This window comes from Brassica napus, chromosome A9 (assembly GCF_020379485.1).
Source record: "Brassica napus cultivar Da-Ae chromosome A9, Da-Ae, whole genome shotgun sequence".
Classification (NCBI taxonomy): domain Eukaryota; kingdom Viridiplantae; phylum Streptophyta; class Magnoliopsida; order Brassicales; family Brassicaceae; genus Brassica; species Brassica napus.
In genome coordinates, this window is record NC_063442.1 from 14622081 (window position 1) to 14639655 (window position 17575).

The 17575-nt window shown below is 30.0% G+C and overlaps 3 protein-coding genes across 4 annotated transcripts; all 3 read right to left on the minus strand.

Moving 5' to 3' along the window:
• Nucleotides 1-6706: 6706 nt before the first annotated feature.
• Nucleotides 6707-7920, minus strand: LOC106366844 (abscisic acid receptor PYR1-like). 2 transcript variants are annotated; one of them, XM_013806511.3, is made up of 2 exons: nucleotides 7660-7920; nucleotides 6707-7519 (listed from the first exon to the last, which is right to left on the minus strand). In XM_013806511.3, exon 2 carries the CDS (start codon nucleotides 7505-7507, stop codon nucleotides 6860-6862), a length of 648 nt encoding a protein of 215 aa, XP_013661965.1. In that variant the 5' UTR covers nucleotides 7508-7519; nucleotides 7660-7920; the 3' UTR covers nucleotides 6707-6859. The 2 variants fall into 2 exon arrangements, with proteins under 2 accessions (XP_013661965.1, XP_013661966.1); XM_013806512.3 differs by having other exon boundaries at nucleotides 6707-7526.
• Nucleotides 7921-12312: 4392 nt separating this feature from the next.
• LOC106363007 lies at nucleotides 12313-14374 on the minus strand. Its single transcript, XM_022691988.2, has 4 exons — nucleotides 13434-14374; nucleotides 13161-13319; nucleotides 12889-13053; nucleotides 12313-12808 (listed from the first exon to the last, which is right to left on the minus strand). The coding sequence occupies exons 1-4, from the start codon at nucleotides 13665-13667 to the stop codon at nucleotides 12575-12577; spliced, it is 792 nt and encodes a 263-aa protein (XP_022547709.2). The 5' UTR covers nucleotides 13668-14374; the 3' UTR covers nucleotides 12313-12574.
• Nucleotides 14375-14572: 198 nt separating this feature from the next.
• Nucleotides 14573-16584, minus strand: LOC106366819 (mitochondrial carnitine/acylcarnitine carrier-like protein). The gene is made up of 3 exons (XM_013806481.3): nucleotides 16292-16584; nucleotides 15501-15892; nucleotides 14573-15192 (listed from the first exon to the last, which is right to left on the minus strand). The coding sequence occupies exons 2-3, from the start codon at nucleotides 15890-15892 to the stop codon at nucleotides 14682-14684; spliced, it is 903 nt and encodes a 300-aa protein (XP_013661935.1). The 5' UTR covers nucleotides 16292-16584; the 3' UTR covers nucleotides 14573-14681.
• Between the last annotated feature and the right edge of the window lie 991 nt (nucleotides 16585-17575).

Consider the following 17575-nt stretch of genomic DNA (forward strand, 5'->3'; position numbering starts at 1 on the left):
TACGGGGAAAACTAAGATCTTAACACACGCATGTTTAAACCAAGGGGGTCATAACCAAAGTTTTGCGCAAGTGTGAGTTGTAGTGTCAAGGCATTTTGTTGATATTTCCACAAGCACGATGAGCATTTATTCATAGTAATATTATTCATAGTAGTAAGAAGATGGCTAGAAAGCTACTTTTCTATATCATTGATGATTTCAAATAAAACTGTGCCAACTTTGTTTTATTCTTTCGTCAATCAAGTAGACAGAAAATTAATTTAGTACAATCAAGTTGTGACCCCTTTCTTAAGGATATTAGTTAATAGCCATCTTTCAATCTATCTTTCGTTATGTATACTAAAGTTCCTAATGGTAATGTGTATGACAACTGCCGGGTAAGTACGGTACGGTTCAAATAATAACAAACATTTATAGAGATATATAGGTATATGTAAAAAATATTGTTACTGTTGACGGCGGTTCGGTACAGACATTTAGTTACCATTCGAAACCTAAATAATTCACTCGTTCGTTCACACTACATATTGATATTGTTATAAAATATGACAACAACTATCGTTGATTCTTACAAAATTTGTCTCAATTAGCCCACGACCAAAGACAGAAACTTTATCGAATCTATATATTTAGTTGTTGAAATAACTGTGTAAGTTAATATATCTTTTAGAAAGTTTACGTAAAACTCAAATTTACAAAAAAGTAAATATTAACCAAATTAGTTTTGTTTATTAAAAAAATAACTTTGTTAGTCTTTACTATAATAAAGTCGCTAACCAAAAATAAACCAACTCTCTCTTTCTTCTCACGAACATATTATATTTCATCAGAGTTCAATCTCTCTGGTATCCCGACCACCAGCTGTGGAGATTAATCATGTCATGAGTAAAATCCATTGTGATGATCACGTTGCTAGAATAATTTGGTCATATATTTTGAATACTAGGATGCATGAAAAGATTGGATGATTAGGATCGTCTCAAGTTGACAAAAAAAAAGGATCGTCTTCATAAAGATAATGAAGGTGATAAAAAGATTGATCACATTAGGCTAAGTGGTCCGGTTGGTTCTAACCCGAGCAATGGACCGCTCCAACCGGAACAACAAAACTTGTTAGGAACAGTGGAATAAAAAGGAATTGAAGTTTTGAGAATTTAAAATATTAAGGATTGATAAAAGGGAAGAGAAGGATTAATAATAGTCACCAGTGGTTTATATGATTCTAAGGTTTTGCGAAAGAAAAAATTGAAATTGGTTATATATAGTTTTGACGACCAAAAAATATGTTATATACAGTTTTGAATCCCGATTTTGTTTCATACACAAGGGTGCATCTACTGTGAATATTTCCAACCGTGTTTTACTATCACTAAATTCTATAACTATATTATTCTTTTACTGTAAAAAGTTATAACTATCTACTCTGTTAATTTAGTATTCTATTTTTATCTATTATTAACAAGTTATGATAGGACCACTTAAAGAAATAGTTAATATAACATATTTGATTATTTACATTAATAATAAACCAACTAAATTTTGATTTTTTTAATTATAACAAAATATGTTGAGAAATAATCTAACAAAATCTAACTTAAAAATTTAAATGTTTTTATAAAATAATACAATAATTAATTTTTGTAATTAGTAATATAATATTATTATAAATCAGTGTTAACTAAAATCTTATTAAAAACCAGAAAATAAAAATTATATACAATTCTTATAAATCTTATAATTATATTTTGTATTATATAAAACAAAATGCCATATGAATTAAATATGACAAAATTATATTAAATAGGTAAAGTAACAAATTTTATTTTTTAAATTGTTTCATTTAAATAGATTATCACTCATCATTAAAATAGGTTAAAATCCATAAACTATATAATCTTTTATAGGTTAAACTTTTATATCTACAACTATATATTATCTTTTTATTTATTTTGAAACTCTCAACAATATATTTTTAAAAAATGTTTATATACAACAATATAATAGTACAATAACCTTTAGTTCATATACTATTTAAAAAAATATGTTATTAGAAAACTTTTAAATTTTAGTAATTTATTTAAAATATTAATGAAAAATCAAAATTTAATCATAAAATTATTTTTATATTTTAATTATAAAAAATATGTTGAGAAAAATTTAGAAAATATTACCTAAAATTCAAATATTTGTTTATAAAATAATATATTAATGTAGTAACATAACAAATTCAAAATTCATGTAATCTTTTAAACTCAAAAATAGTTGTATAATTTCCCAAAGTTTTCTTGATAAAACATAAAGTTTTGAAAATAAATATTAAAAATCAAAATCATAATATTTTAAATTTTTAAATAGATAAAATCGTTGATAATAAAGAATAACTTTTTGAAATGCACCACGAAAAAGAAACTAGATATGTTACAAGAAGTAAAGCAATCTAATATTTTGAAATATTAATTAAAAAAATAAAACTTAATATCATAACATTCACAAATATCATATATCAATAAAATTTACTAAAAATAATATGTTAGATGCTACTATGAATAAAATTTTCTAAAATAATAGGGTTATATTATTTAAATAAAATAGTGTTTTTACTTATAAATTTTGTAAAATACTAAAATGATAGATGTTAAAAGTGTATTTTTTAAACACAACATGTAAATATAAATTATCTTAAAATATTTATTTTATATAATATAAATAAAATTTAAAATGTATTATATGCAAAATATATAGATTAAAGGAAAAAAATATTTTGAAGAAGTTATTTATTTGATTATTTCAGATTGTTATTTTATTTTACCTAACTTGAAAATTTATTAGTAAGTAATAAAAACTAATAACAAAATAAAATGTATTAAATAAATCACTATATATTAATAATGCTGAATAAGAAATATAAACAATAATATTATAGAGTTACACAATATATAACACTAAAATTGAAATTCTATATTTAAAATGTTTGTAATAAAATCAAATATATTTATAAAATAAAAAATTATCTGCACGGACGTGCAAGTTAAAATCTAGTATATAAAATAAAAAGTTAAAACTAATAGCACTGTTGATAAAAAACTAAAAGAACTGTATTAAATAAAGAAGTTTAAAGTTTATCATTAAAGTGTGAGCCTTTGATTTTCACTTTTTATATTGTTTTTATTGTCCAATCAATAAATCTCAAATTTTACTTTCTGACATTCTTTTATGGGTATCAACCAAGTTGGCAACTTGCTCTCTCTCAGTGCCCACTAGATTCGTCCTTCTCTTCCCTAATGGAATCATACGAGAAGCAATGATTCAACGGCTCTGGTTTAGCTTCTCTTTCTTTTGCGTCCAATTAAAATGAGAAAAATAATCTGACCCCAACTTTGTAGTAATATCACTTATCCATAAATGGGCGTAGTTATCTCTTAAGGACTTCCCACTAAGTGCATCTTCAAAAGAACTCTATTTTTAAGTTTTTAAAACTTTATATTTGAAGTTTCAAGGTGTTTTTCTCCAAAAGCAAAAATTTAAACTCAACTTCAAAACTATTTATATTTTATAATATGGTCCTTATATTTGTCATAACTAATTTGAATTCATACAACTTTTGTAAACAACTAGCACATATATAAACATATTACAATATTAATTAATAAAATATTTTATTAAAATATAAAAAATTTAAATAAAAATAACTTAATTAATATTAAACTTCAAACAAAATACCATATTATTTCATAAAATTATTTCGTAATGCATATATGATCTATTAGTGCATTTCGAAGTAAAAATGGCTCTTCTCATTTTTACTTTGTAGATTACGAACTAAAAATTGCTGAAATCGGGTAATATTGATAATTGTAAATACATTAGAATGGAACAAGAAAGTAAAAGAGAAACATAAAATATTGCTAGAAGAGTAATTTCCTTTCGATTATATTAATACTCGTGAATATATTCGATATGAACAAGAAAGAATTGTACGAAAAAGACATCAAAAACAACAACCATCTTCAGTCACACAAAAAAAATTGGATAATATTTGAAAATTTTGAAGGTTCCGGATCAAACTTACATGACTACTAGTGTTGTTGTAATATTTAGATTTGTGTAATATTTATGTCTTCATGTAATTTTTTTTAAAAAAAATTGTTAAGTTTTGTTTTGTATATTATTGTTGTCTAAATCTAGTTTAAAATATTTTAAATCTTATTTTAAAGTTTCATTTAATTTTATGTGTAAAATTTAAAATCTGTAAACAAAATTTAAAATATTTATGAGATATAATTTTTTTAAGGATTAAAACAATAAACGAGAAAATATTTATGAATCATAAAGGTGATGTGTGATTGTAGGGACCAAAATGCAAATAAAAATATGAAACTTCAAATTTGAAGTTTTTTAATAGTGAAACTTCAAATATAGAAGTTTCATTCCTCAAAACTTCAAATTTGAAGTTTTGAAATTACTTTTTGGAGAGCAAAAAACTTCATATTTGAAGTTATAAAGTGTCTTTTATAGATGCTGTAAGTGCCCAACTTCTCTTCCCCGAAAATACACTATTAAATTCGAATATAGTATAGTTGCGACTGTGTTTCAAAAAGAAAAAAAAATGTAGCTGCGACTGACATAAATCACGATGCAATAAGTTGAGTACTTACATTCAAGAGATAAGTGAATCAACCGATTTTTTAAAAAAAATTCATATTAATTCTTTTTTTGTTACTTGAAAGGAAGAATTTTTTAAAAAAAAAAAAGATAAAGAAAAAAATACGAAGTCCAACCAAACTTGTAATAGATTCAAAAAAAAAAACAATAAGCCACAAAATAAAAAAAACACCAGTGAAAACCAAACCACACAAGAATAAAAGCCATATTACAACTAACTCACAATAAGCCACAAAATAAAAGAACACCAACGAAAACCTAATCACACAAGTAAACTGTCGTCAACAACCACACCACCGCCAAAAACTACCATAACAACAGAACTCAAGATAAATTCGAAAGAATTGAACAATATACGCCATTGCAGCAGCCACTAAAGAGATCCAGACCACCATTCACTGACGAATGACAATATACCCTTTGCACCAGCCACCAAAGAGGTACATACCACCACTCACTGACGAATGACTACAAGTGGGAAAACTTATAGTACATGACTAATCGAGTAAGAAAAATATATGATAAAATTAAACTGAGTTAGTCGTAACAAAACTATTCTTGTAATCAGCCATCACCAGAGGAATACTTGCCTTCGCTCTAGAATAACGAGCATACTCATAAATCATGGAAGTTCAAGCTCCTCCAAACCTCCCTCAAGCTACACACCCCCTATGGCTCACCTCTTCCCCCCTCCATTTACAAAAAAAAAAACAAGATCCAATATGTTCCCCGGTGAGAGAAGAACAACCACTCTTAAGAAAAACATTGGAGCTTATCCTCAATAAACCTGGACATGTAAGAAAACATAGATTTAACCACCACTTAGATAAAGCTATATAGAGAATCCATATTCACCGCAAAAACTGCACTCAAGATGAATCAAGAACCACAAGTGAAGCACCAACGAAAAAAAAAAGAGACAAAAAAATAATCCGTCATAGTTCCGACAAAAAAGGAAAAAAGTTTAAATAATCAATAGAATATTTATTTTCAAACAATTTAAAAATTGGGAAAATATATTTGACAAATGACCAATAATTTCACATTTCATGTACTATAAATATTTGTTCCAGCTTTCTAGTTGTTGATGAAAAGTTATACCACACATTTTGCTAATGAAAAATTGGACTGTGAAAAAAAAAATTACGAGTATAGTAGATCAAGTTTTTCTCATATGGCTTACAAAGTTTAAGCTATTTTATAAATCATCTACAATAGAATAAAATGAGCAACATAACAATACTTGAAAAAAATACAAATCCCTAAATTTTTACTAAAAGTATAAATGTTATTAAATTAAGTAGCGAGAGAAAAAGTGAGCGATTGTCTCATTTCCCACTGGTGAACCGTGCATGATTGTTGTCGTGTAGGATCTGTGAGGAGAGGGCTTATTGTCTTTATTTTTCTTTGTTTTTTCTTCTGTAATTTCTTATATATGTGAGGCAAGAAACATGTCTTAACCGACTTAGATCTCGTTAATTTTGAGTTCGGTACAAAAATTTCAACAGTGATGGATCTACATCTTTTGGCTGTTGTGCTTCGCTTATCTATCTCATGAGTTGAGCGTGTGGGAGCTTCGGTGACGCTCTTTCGTGTGATTTCGGTGGATCAAGAAGTTGACTATGCGGCAACGACATTCTAGTGTAACCAAATCCGAGTTCATTTTTTTGTTTTGGTTTTTTTTGTTCTCGTAGTTTATTCGGGTGGTTCTCTTTAAGGGTTTTCTTATTATGGTAGACTGGTGACTGGTTTAGGCTTTTTGTCATTTTGGCTCTTGAGACTGATCATGTTAAGTCTCCGGCTTATGTTTATGGGGGTTACTTGTTTAACCGCTAACTTGTGTCTTTGGATTTGCATTAATTAATGCAATCGTCGGCTATGGTTCCGATCGTATGTAATTCTGTGTTAAGTATAAATTCAGATCACAAAAAAATAAACATTGTTAATCAGTTTCTGGCTGAACGAAGGTACTATCCCTAAATGCTATCTAACATTAGATTTAACTCCAGATTCCAACTATCTAGGAGAGAACAAAAACAAGGGATAAAAATGAAAACATGACAATAATCAAAGGAGCCAATTACAATTCAGTAAGAATGTTCTTTCAAATGAAATATTACCCTTACAATTAAAAAGAGAAAAACGAAGAATATTCCCAAACTTTTGTCGTATTTATTTATTTCACTCCATCAACATTTCACATCACCGGAGAGTTTCTCCCGTCGCCGGAATTACGATCCATCCCTTCAGCAACCGACGCGAGTTTCTGCAGATTCAGTTTAACCACAGTATCAGCAAACAAACGAGTATCCTCTTCCGTGTTCCCTGCCGGCACATCAACGACGTACGATTCAAGAACAACGGAAGAGATCCGTCCTTCTCTCTCGAACCCATGAACCGTCGTCACCGACTTGTAGTTCCTCAGCCTGTGCTCGCCTCCGGTGATGCTAAACCCCGTCACTCTCCGATCATCGTCGAGCAGGTCGAGCCTCTCCCTCGACGTGTTCGCCGGAAGCCCGCTGATCACGTCCACGTAGCGCGTGCACCCCACTCGCATCTCGAACCCTTCGTCGACGGAGCAGCTTTTGATGAAGTGTTTGTAAGTCTGAGGCCGGTCGAAGCGTCTCACGACGGACCAGACGGTTTCCGGCGGAGATTTGATGCGTTGGACGAGGAGGGATGAGCAGCGTCCCGGACCGAGTTGGTAGGTGTGGAACTCGGTGATTGAGTCGGTTAACTCGGCGAACTCGTCTTGAGTTAACTCGGAAGGAATCATTTGGTGATGGAGAGTAGAGGCTGTTTGGGTTGCTTCTTCCTCTTCTCTGATTGGCTGTGAATCCACCATTGATTTGTTGAACTGAAATCTAAACCAAACACAAGTTGAACTATAAGTAATAACGGTAAGAGTCTCTCATATGTGACTAGTTAGAACCATAACTGTCAACTACAATTTATGACCCAAGTTTGGATCCAAGTGACAAGATCGATCAAACTAACCTCGATTGTCCTAAAGGATCAGCTTAACGAGACCTTCTCACACTAATCCTTAACTCGTCTTCTAGAAAGAATCACTAACCCTTCTCTACCTTTCTCTTGAACAAGGTCTATAACTTTCTTGCGAGGTTTATACCAAAAATAAATTTCTAGCTAGGAATATGATGTTAGAGAGAGAAGATGGAGATGAGAGGAAGCAAAAGATGAGAGAGATATAGAAGAGGATGAATAAAATAAAAAAAATTCTGGATTAATTTGTGGAAATGGCCAAATGCTGTGTATTGATCACACAATTATTATAATTGAACCATTGAACCAAAAATTGACAAATAGATTAAACCAGAATAAAAGAAATAAACAATGACCACTAATGGAGTTTTCTGTAACATAATTTTCCAAACATGGATAGTTACATTAAAAAGTTATTTTCCAAGTTATTTATGATTGGTAATAATTTGTTAGGTCCGTTCAATACTTCAATTTACTACTAACGCAAAACGCAACATGAAAAGAAAAAACGCAACATAAAATCCATCGGCTATGGTTTTTTTTGGCGTTATGGAGACATTAATCATTCATTTGTACTTAGTGGTGTTCAATCCGGATATCGGTTCGGTTTAGGTTTAGTTTTTTTCGGTTAGTAAAATATAACTACCATTTTAAATTCATATTTACTTCGGTTCGATTCGGTTTATATACCGTCGATTTTTGGTTTATTCGGTTTTATACAAAAAAAACATAATTATTTAGCTTGAGATCATATTATATGAATTTTATAGTCATATTGTCAACACAGTCATTTATTAAAAATATATTTCATGTTCAAATAAATAAACAAAAAAATAAAAATGCTTCTACCATCAAATAAAATAATTAAATCTATAACTAAAATCAAAGCTTGAAATTTTGAAAATAAAAATATGAAACAAAACAAAAACATGAAAGAAAAGTTTTTCCACTCTCTTATATTTAGTATTCATTAAAATCATGCTTTTTCAATTGAAAATTTTCCATTAATTATTGTCCATCAAATTTATAATCTTCTTATTAATTTAGTAAAGACTAAAATAAAGCAAAAAGATCAAAAGAAGACTTAGAAAATAAGATGTCTGAATTGCGATGTATTGTTATTTAATTATAGTTCAAGTGTTTTACAAATTAAAGTTCTTTATTACTATAAAATTATGGTAACAGTTATTAACACAAATTTAATTTATGTAACAAATAGATTTTCATGTATTGTTATAAAATAGATACATATTTACATGTTTCTACTATGAATCGGTTTTTTCGGTTTTTCGGTTTAATCGGTTATATACCAAACCATATCTAAATCCTATGGTTTTTATAAAATTATATTCATTTGGTTTATATGGTAAATACCAAAACCAAACTATATTGTCTATTTCGGTTCGGTACGGTTCGGTTTTACTATATTGAACAGTCCTATTTGTACTAGTTTGGTGATTCCTCTTTAAAAAATTAAGGGAAAATTGGAAAAATAAGACATTTTGAATTTCGATTATTTAGGAAAATAGGATTCAAATTAATGTTAATACCATTATACTCTTAAATTAATCATTTTTGTATAATTACAAATTAATGAATAAAATGTTTCGTAACTGATTTAATATTAAAATGAAAAAAAAGAAAAAAAAAAGAAATAAACCCACGAGAGAGGTCAAACAAGCAAAAGTGGGTTTAGCTTAATTTAATCATCATTTTACTCCTTTTCTAAGCAGTAGCTTCAACTTGTATCAATGGCGATTTGGGGTTATGGAATGTCCTTGTTTCTTCATTAGAAATCATAAAATCTTTTGTCTCTAATCTCGTTTTCGTCTTCTTCCTTGTCGTTCTCAGACATGACTGGAGATTTGTTCTTCGTTGGACAGTCTTCTTCTTCCTCTATAGTTTTGTTTTCATTTTTCTTCTTCCTCTATATTTGAAATTAACTGCTCAGAGGGTGTCAAAGTTCAGGGAGTTATTGGCCCTTGCGCATCTCTCGAAAATGTATCATTCAAAAGTGTGATGGGATCTTTGATTCGTTAAGTTCGTTGTGATGAAGAAGTTTACTTTCTGATGATTGTTTCCAGAAAGGACCATTATGAGCCTCTGATACTGGCATCGATTAGGGCCACACAAGCGCTTGCAAGTTTACTTTCTAATTTCTAATGATTGTTTCCTCCTCTCTGTCCATATGTTTGGTTTTTGAAATTGCTAAAAGGGAGACAACTGATGTCGTTTTGCAATCGCATATCAATCAGTTCTATTCCAGTTTTTAACATAGTAAGTGATCTGAAGCTTTCCATCTAAAATTGCAAGTTATGGACGGAGAGGGGGAAACACTTTGTACTTAAATGAAATTTACGTTTCTGTAGTTATCATCACTCAGATGGTCAAACAAGGCTTCGGGTTACAACTCTTTTTTTTTTTGCTAAATTGTAAATATCATTAGAATGAAAGAAGATTTTACAAGAGCAAGATCTTGAGTTTGGTCCATCTTGGCAAAAAATAATAAAAACAAGATGGATCACCATTTGATAATAACATAAACACCTAAAAGATCATTTTAACCAGGAGGCCATGAGCGATTGGAATTGCTTCCTATGTCTCCTAGCTGAAATAATGTTTCTCATCTCCTTATCAACAAAGTAGAACACTGAGGCAGGTGGGAGTGAGATTTGGTTGTGGATCAAATTGTTTCTTTGTTTCCAAAGATGAAAAATGATCGTTTTGAGTAGCCAGCTTCCTCATGAGCTTCAGCTCTTATGGGTCATGGGAACTGAAAAATTACAGGCAAGTTTTGAGTAGTATGTTTTATGATATACAAGAAACTCTCTTGATTGGATTTGGCCTTTTTGTTTAGTCTTAAATCATTAGTTAGTCCTGTTGCGGTAAAAACTCCATCCACCCGTATGTGTTTAATACATCTAAAATATGATGTATTATGTTGTTTAAATTCAGTGTAAAATTTTTATCTTATCTTATTATGTCAATTTTTTAGATATTCGAGAGGTCAAAGGAGGTTGCAGCTAAGGAAGTCATGAGTCGCCCTCCTCTTCAGGCAACAGATTCAACTTGAAGTTGTCATCAGATTCAACCTGAAGTTGACATCCTCATCTGAGCTTCAATGTTCCTTTGCACAACTTGCAAGTTTTTTCTATTTATTATCTTAGCTGAACTGTTCATTGTTTTTGTATATTGTGTACTCAGCCCCATCTGTATACTCAGATCCATCTGTACATTACAACATTCTTTGATGGAATACAACATAGTAGTAGTTTATAATGTTATCATTAGACTACGCCTTTCTTTTTCTGCCAAGAAATTCTATTGATCACTGCAACTTGATATCCATTCACCAGTTTTAGCATAGATTAAAACCATGTTGTATTCAAAGTTAGAAGTCCTATTACATTTTTGTGAGATAAATACCAGAATATAGAAGGTAGGATTTTGTTTTATTCCCTTCGAAAACAGTGAATAAATCAACATTTTCAAATTGTACAGATATTCGAAGTAGCTTAAATTTACAATTTCGTTCTCTTAACGTATTGTAAGTTGACTTATATCATCGTCAAACACCATACTATTATGGGAAATCGTGGTATATATCTATTTAATTTTCTACAAACTAAAAGCAGTTGAAATCATACGGTAATATTCTAATTTATTAGTTTTAGGTATTTTACTTGGACCCAAAAAATCTGAACTAATACCATCTCAAAAAAATCTGAAATGAAATTGATCTAAAATTCTATAGATTCAAAATTATTCTATTTTAAACTGGATCCTATAAACCAATTTGTAAATTATGATCCTATAAGAACCCATTTAAGTTTGAACTTAAAATCAAATGTAATTTGATGTGTCATAATAAAGTCGAAAACTTCACAAATGCAATTTGATATATCATAAAAAGAATTAAGGCATATCTAATCCATGTCATTTTTTTCTAATGAAAAAAATTTTAAAAATATATTCCTAAATAATGTGTAGGAGATATTTTACTGTAATGGTGATATCTGAATTACGAGTTATTAATATATTTTAAATATCTTGCAAAAACAAACATTTATACTTATAATTTACTTTAATGTCATATATGAATTACTAGTAATTATGATATTTAAAAAAACCTTTCTAAAAAATAAGTCTTTATATAAGAAATTGTACATGTCACAATTTATGTCACAATTTTCAAAAAAATCATGTCATCCTTTTTAGCCATGCCATTTTTCTTTGTTGAGAATCACTGTAGTGATAACATATGAAATTACTTTGAAAATAATATTTTAGGGGATATTACACTTTTGCTTACACTTTTGGAGCTATAAAAGAGAGCATATACAAATCTTATGCACTAAAATATTTTATCATAAGAGTATACAAGAATAAAATAATATAAAATAATACTCACTAAACAAAAAAAAAGGGTTAAAGTACACTAAACCTTAAAATATAAACTCAACAATATATACATATATATATATATATATTGTTTATATATATTGTATAGTTCCTTATTTATATATAAAATTCAAGTTCTTAATATTTTTAGTTTTAAAATATTATTTAATCATGTAGTTAGAGTTATATAAATATATTTAATTTTATAATTTAATTGAATGCTATTTTGTGATTTTCACTCTTATATGCCACTTTGCAACAAAAAAATATGTATTTTGTTACTATTTGGAAGTATTTTTCTATATATACCCTTATATGGAGTACTATATACTATAGATTTGCAATTCATATTGCTAAACTAGTCGTTAACGAAAGAACTGCATTATAGGAAGACACACTAGATTCCTTTTTTTTTATAGATAATCATGTTTGTAAATAAGTAAATATGTTAAGCAAATTTTTTAATTAATTCTAATTAAGTTTGATGGATAACATATCCCATATTTGTTTAGAAGGAAAACTTAGGTTTAAAACGAAATATGAAATACTGCATAGTACAAATAATAAAAAAAAAATAGCAACCCAATAAGTTAAACCAGGACCATTTCTTGGAAGATTTTGTCTTCTTCTTGTTTGGTTTGCATGTTTCATTAGCATCCTTCTTCTCCAGCAATGGTTTCTCAATATTTATCACTTCCTCTTCCTCTTCCTTCTCCTCTTCTTCAATCTTCTCTTCTGTTTCCTACATATCATAATGATATGTTAATATATTGATTAACTACATATATATGTGAAAATAGACAAAATGATAAATATATATACCCGAGGGTCTAGTGAATGCTGTAAGGGAATATGAAAAGGATTAATGTTGCTACTGAAAATGGATAATGTCTTTGTCAAATCTCTCTTAATCCTTTGGCTTGATGTTTCACCGGACCCTCCAGTTGAAGTAGAAGATGCACTGCTCGACTCCAACTCCAAACATATCTTTTAAACATTATATAAACCATTAAACACAATATTATATACAAATACCTTAAGACTATACTCAACTTGTAAAGAACTTTTGTCTAAAACCTGTCGTAAAACCATACCTGAAAAAGTCTGGTCTCCAATGCTGCAATTCTATCTAGTAATGATCCTTTGAAATAAGCTTCTCTGACAACCGTGCCTCTATCGATTAATCCACGTGTAGTAGATGCACTTTCATCTTTCCATTTCGGAAGGTTCTGTTGTCTTTCTAAGTTCTTTATCTACATGAGAAACAATCCAGTTCGTAGTCGGAACAATGTAATGAAAAGTAAATCCATCACAATGTAAGTAAACTATCTTTTAACATAAAGTTCAAAGGTAATAGAGCGATTTACAACAAAGTCCAAATGCTCAAGCCTAGAGAGCATAGGCAATGAAGAGAGTGAATGTCTTTGTTGCTCCATGGTCTCCATCAGACTTGCTATTTTTTTTTCTTTCGATATTCTTTTTGCGGATTTATAGTGAAAAAGATGCAAATAATAACAAAATGTAAGAAGAAAAAGGATGAAGTAGTTATGAGTTCCCTCCTTTTTTTCTGTTGACACTCTACTGTGCAAGGCACTAGTCATACGCTAGTTTGTTATCCGCCACGTAACATATTTTAGTTGGGTCTCTGTTTATATGGCCCAGCCCATGTTTAAATGAAGCGTAATTGTGGATTCGGTTTGGTAAAATGTTTATTAACTAATAGTCTAACTAGATTATAACGAAGGAAAGGTATATTTTTGTTTTAAATTTTTTTGACAAATTTAATTTTTATATTTGTGTTTTTTAAAATCAAATATATGTTTAGTACTAATTTAATTTAATATAATTTTTGGTAACTGCTTATGTTAACTATAATCTATAGAAAAAAAGATAAATGTTTATATTATTGAAATATATATTATTCAAATATTATAACATATATTGTCCGTGATAAAATGTGTAGTTGTTTTCATAAAAAAATGTAGTTAGTCATGTATAAATGGGATGTAGTTACTTTTTTTTTTGAAAAAGATAAATGAAATGTTGTTACTATATAGATTTTAGTCAAACATGTACCAGTGATTTATTTGCACTCTCATAGATGTGGTGGTTATGAATCCCTGAAATATAAGAATTATAAAGGAAAATTACAATAAATAAAATTATAAATAAGTAAAAAAATGTAGATATATCGACAGTTATAAAAGATTTTTTTGGACTTAATATTTATCAATTGAACATGATTGTGTTTTAATAGAATAGATAGATGTAACTGTGGATTTGATACCGTGAATTTTGGACAGGAGGTTACACATCCCTGATATACTTTTATGGAGTTATATTTTACATTATGCAGTTATGTTTTAGATGCAGTTATATTTTAAAATTGATATATAAACCGGTCATGTTCCTAATTTAATAGTATAGATATATTTTTAATCTGTTAAAAGATCATTTAAATTTTAATAACATCTTCCGTGTTTCAGAAACAAATTGTGTAACAAGATGATGAATTTTTTTCTTAAAATTTAAAAGAATCATTTAATACCCGAAACGTTAATCAAATGGAACAACAACAAATCGAACCAACAGTCAAAGCCCAAAACCAAACCCGTTTATCCCAAGCTAGACCTTGTCATCTCATAAGCCAAGAAGCAAGCAGCATTAGCAGGGACACTCCTAGCCATTGCTGGACCAAACCCTTTATACAAACCTTTAACTCCTTCAGCTTTCAAAATCTTCCTAAAAGCATCCATCGAACCCGCGTACTTAGGGTTTCTATAATCATCAACTTGAAGAACACTCTTCACCACATCGGTCGGGTACACAAACCCCCAATAGGATGCACCAGCAACTCCACCAGCCATGATCAATGATCCTTGTCCTAAGCTTGAAGTGTCTGAACCACCAGCTAAAAACCTCTTGAAACCTTCGTAGGCTGCAAACATTGTTGCGTTTCCAGGGACTTCACGAGCAAATGTAGGGAATAAACCTTTGAATAGACCTCGTGCTCCACCTTCTGATCGCAGCACATGACGTGCTACGTCCATTGGTCCACCGTATTTCACAGCTGCAACTACTGAGCCTGTGGTAGAGGCACCAGCTAATGCACCTTGTGCTTGTAACCTACACAAACACACACAACGAGACATCTTTCAGTTCTGTTCCAGCCAGTACCAGGGACGGTTCAGAGCAGCAAAGGAACCGCTTAAGGTATCATGATTTTAAACTATAATTTTAGTTGTATGTAAGGTACTATAAAAAATTTTACATGAAAAATAAGGGCACAAAGTTTTAAGTTAGTATAGGACATTAAAAAAAATTGAAAATGTTGGACCGGAATGCAGGTAATATAAAAAACAACAAAAAAATTCTGAAAAAAACAACTATTTTTCTTTTTCTTTTTAAAAAGCGAAATCAAAAGAATAGCTAACCTGCATTTGATCAACTCGGTGGGACAAGCAAGGAACGAGACAGCGAAACCAGCGCCTGCGCCGCACACAAACTGTTGACTAATGGTCAAAGGAACTCCAGGTTCAGACCTAAACATTCCTTCCATTTGACCTCTCACGGTGAACAAAACGGCGTTGAAGGCAGCAACGGTTGCAAGAGGAGCTCCCATACCTTTGTACAGACCTTTAGGTCCTTCCGCAGCAACGGTCTGCTTAACCGCATCGATTGCGCCGGTGTACCTAGGTGGCTGTCCAGGTGCTGGAGCAGGTTGGCTCTGAAGTTTGACCTTGATAGTGTCGAAAGGGTGGCCTACAATGAGCTGAGCCGCTCCTCCGACAGTCCCTGAAGCTAAATCCTTTGCTGCATCCGCCATCTCCAGTAAAAAAAAAACAAAAAGATCAACCAACAAAAATCAAAACCTTTTTTTTTTTGGTTAATGAAGAACTTTTTGGCCTAAACAATTTAAATCAATCAAAAAGCTTTAGAATCTTACAAGATTAGCAACCAAATATCTAAAAAATCAAAACTTTTATGTTAACGAAGGATATTTCTGATTAATTTGAATATACGCAAACTCAGATTCTCTAAAAAAAGATGTGATTTTTTTCCTTAGAAAATTAGATTATTTTCAGAGAAAGTTTGAATATTTATCAAAATAACGTACAATGTGGAAGATTCAGAAGACAATGAAACATTCAATAAAAGATTACATTTTCGATATCAGTTTGAAAAAAAAAGAATCAATTCGAAAGTGAGGAGATATTTGGCTTACCAGGGATTGACTAGAGAGAGGGCAATCGATATAGAATGGATCTCAAATTTCAGAAAGCTTCTCCTTAAAATAAAATAAAATAAAATAAAAAACGAATCGAGATGCGGATGCAAGGGGGATAGATTCAGCGACACAAACGAGTGATCAGAAAAAATCCAAAAAGAAAATAGAAAAAAACTTTCAAGTGGACGTAAAAAGTTTAATCACTCAAACTGTTTTCTACGCCACAAAGGAGATGATGAAGCTTCGTTGAGACAGAAGCTTTTTGTTATTCCGATTTTTTCTTTTTAAGTGGTTGGTGAAGACATGGGAAGATGGGTCGATAAACATGACAAATTAGTTGGTACGATCAGCCAAATTGGTCCAACGATAACCGGGTTCTATTTATTTGGCTACATTTAAAATGACAAGCTTTTTTTTTAATTAACAAAGAAACCGAAAACTATAACTTAAAACGATAAGTGGATGAATTTAGACACCAAATGACCTATCTGGCCTCTAAATGAATTCAAAAGACACCTCAAAATCTCAAATGTTTGTAAACAAGTAAAATTATGAGCATATCAAATATTTATTTAAGCTAATATTTTTTAAAGACAATATATTAATAGTGTTCAGTGTTGTGAGTATTGTAGCACAAAATTTGCTGAAGTTTTCTACATTCATAACAAAATGGTATGACTATAGATGTCCAATTTAAAAGTTATTTATGCAAAAATTACCAAAATGAGTGTTTTAGTGTCCCTAATGAAAATGACTTTAGGTTTTAATGGCTACGAATATGAATTTGCTAGCTTACTTTATTTTGCTAAGAGAATCTGTTAGCTTACTTTTCTTTTTTTTAGCTATTTATCTGCACCTCTAATATTTGTGATGGACCATCTCACCAAATTTCTTGAAATCAAAAGTAAATTTGTGTTGGCTATTTTTCTCTTCTTATGACATGTTGAAAGAGGCGGGGTTGTGAAACATGTCCCATATTTAGAAAGTATTATTTCTTTTGTTTGTTTTTAATGGGTTTTTACAATTGATATGTGGATTTAGATTAATGTTATTTGGACTGAACGATAAAAAGTTAGCCCACTTCACATTTTTCTTCTCACCTTAGATTGATATGTCAGTTATCCACATTTTCATTTTAGTTACTTATAAATAAATATCTAAACAAAACAAAGTTCTAAATATAAAATTAACGTAGCAGAACTTAATTTTGTGAGAAAATTGACAGTTTTTAAGAAATGGAAAAGTTGAAAATATTTTTCTAAAATATCTCAAATCTAAAAT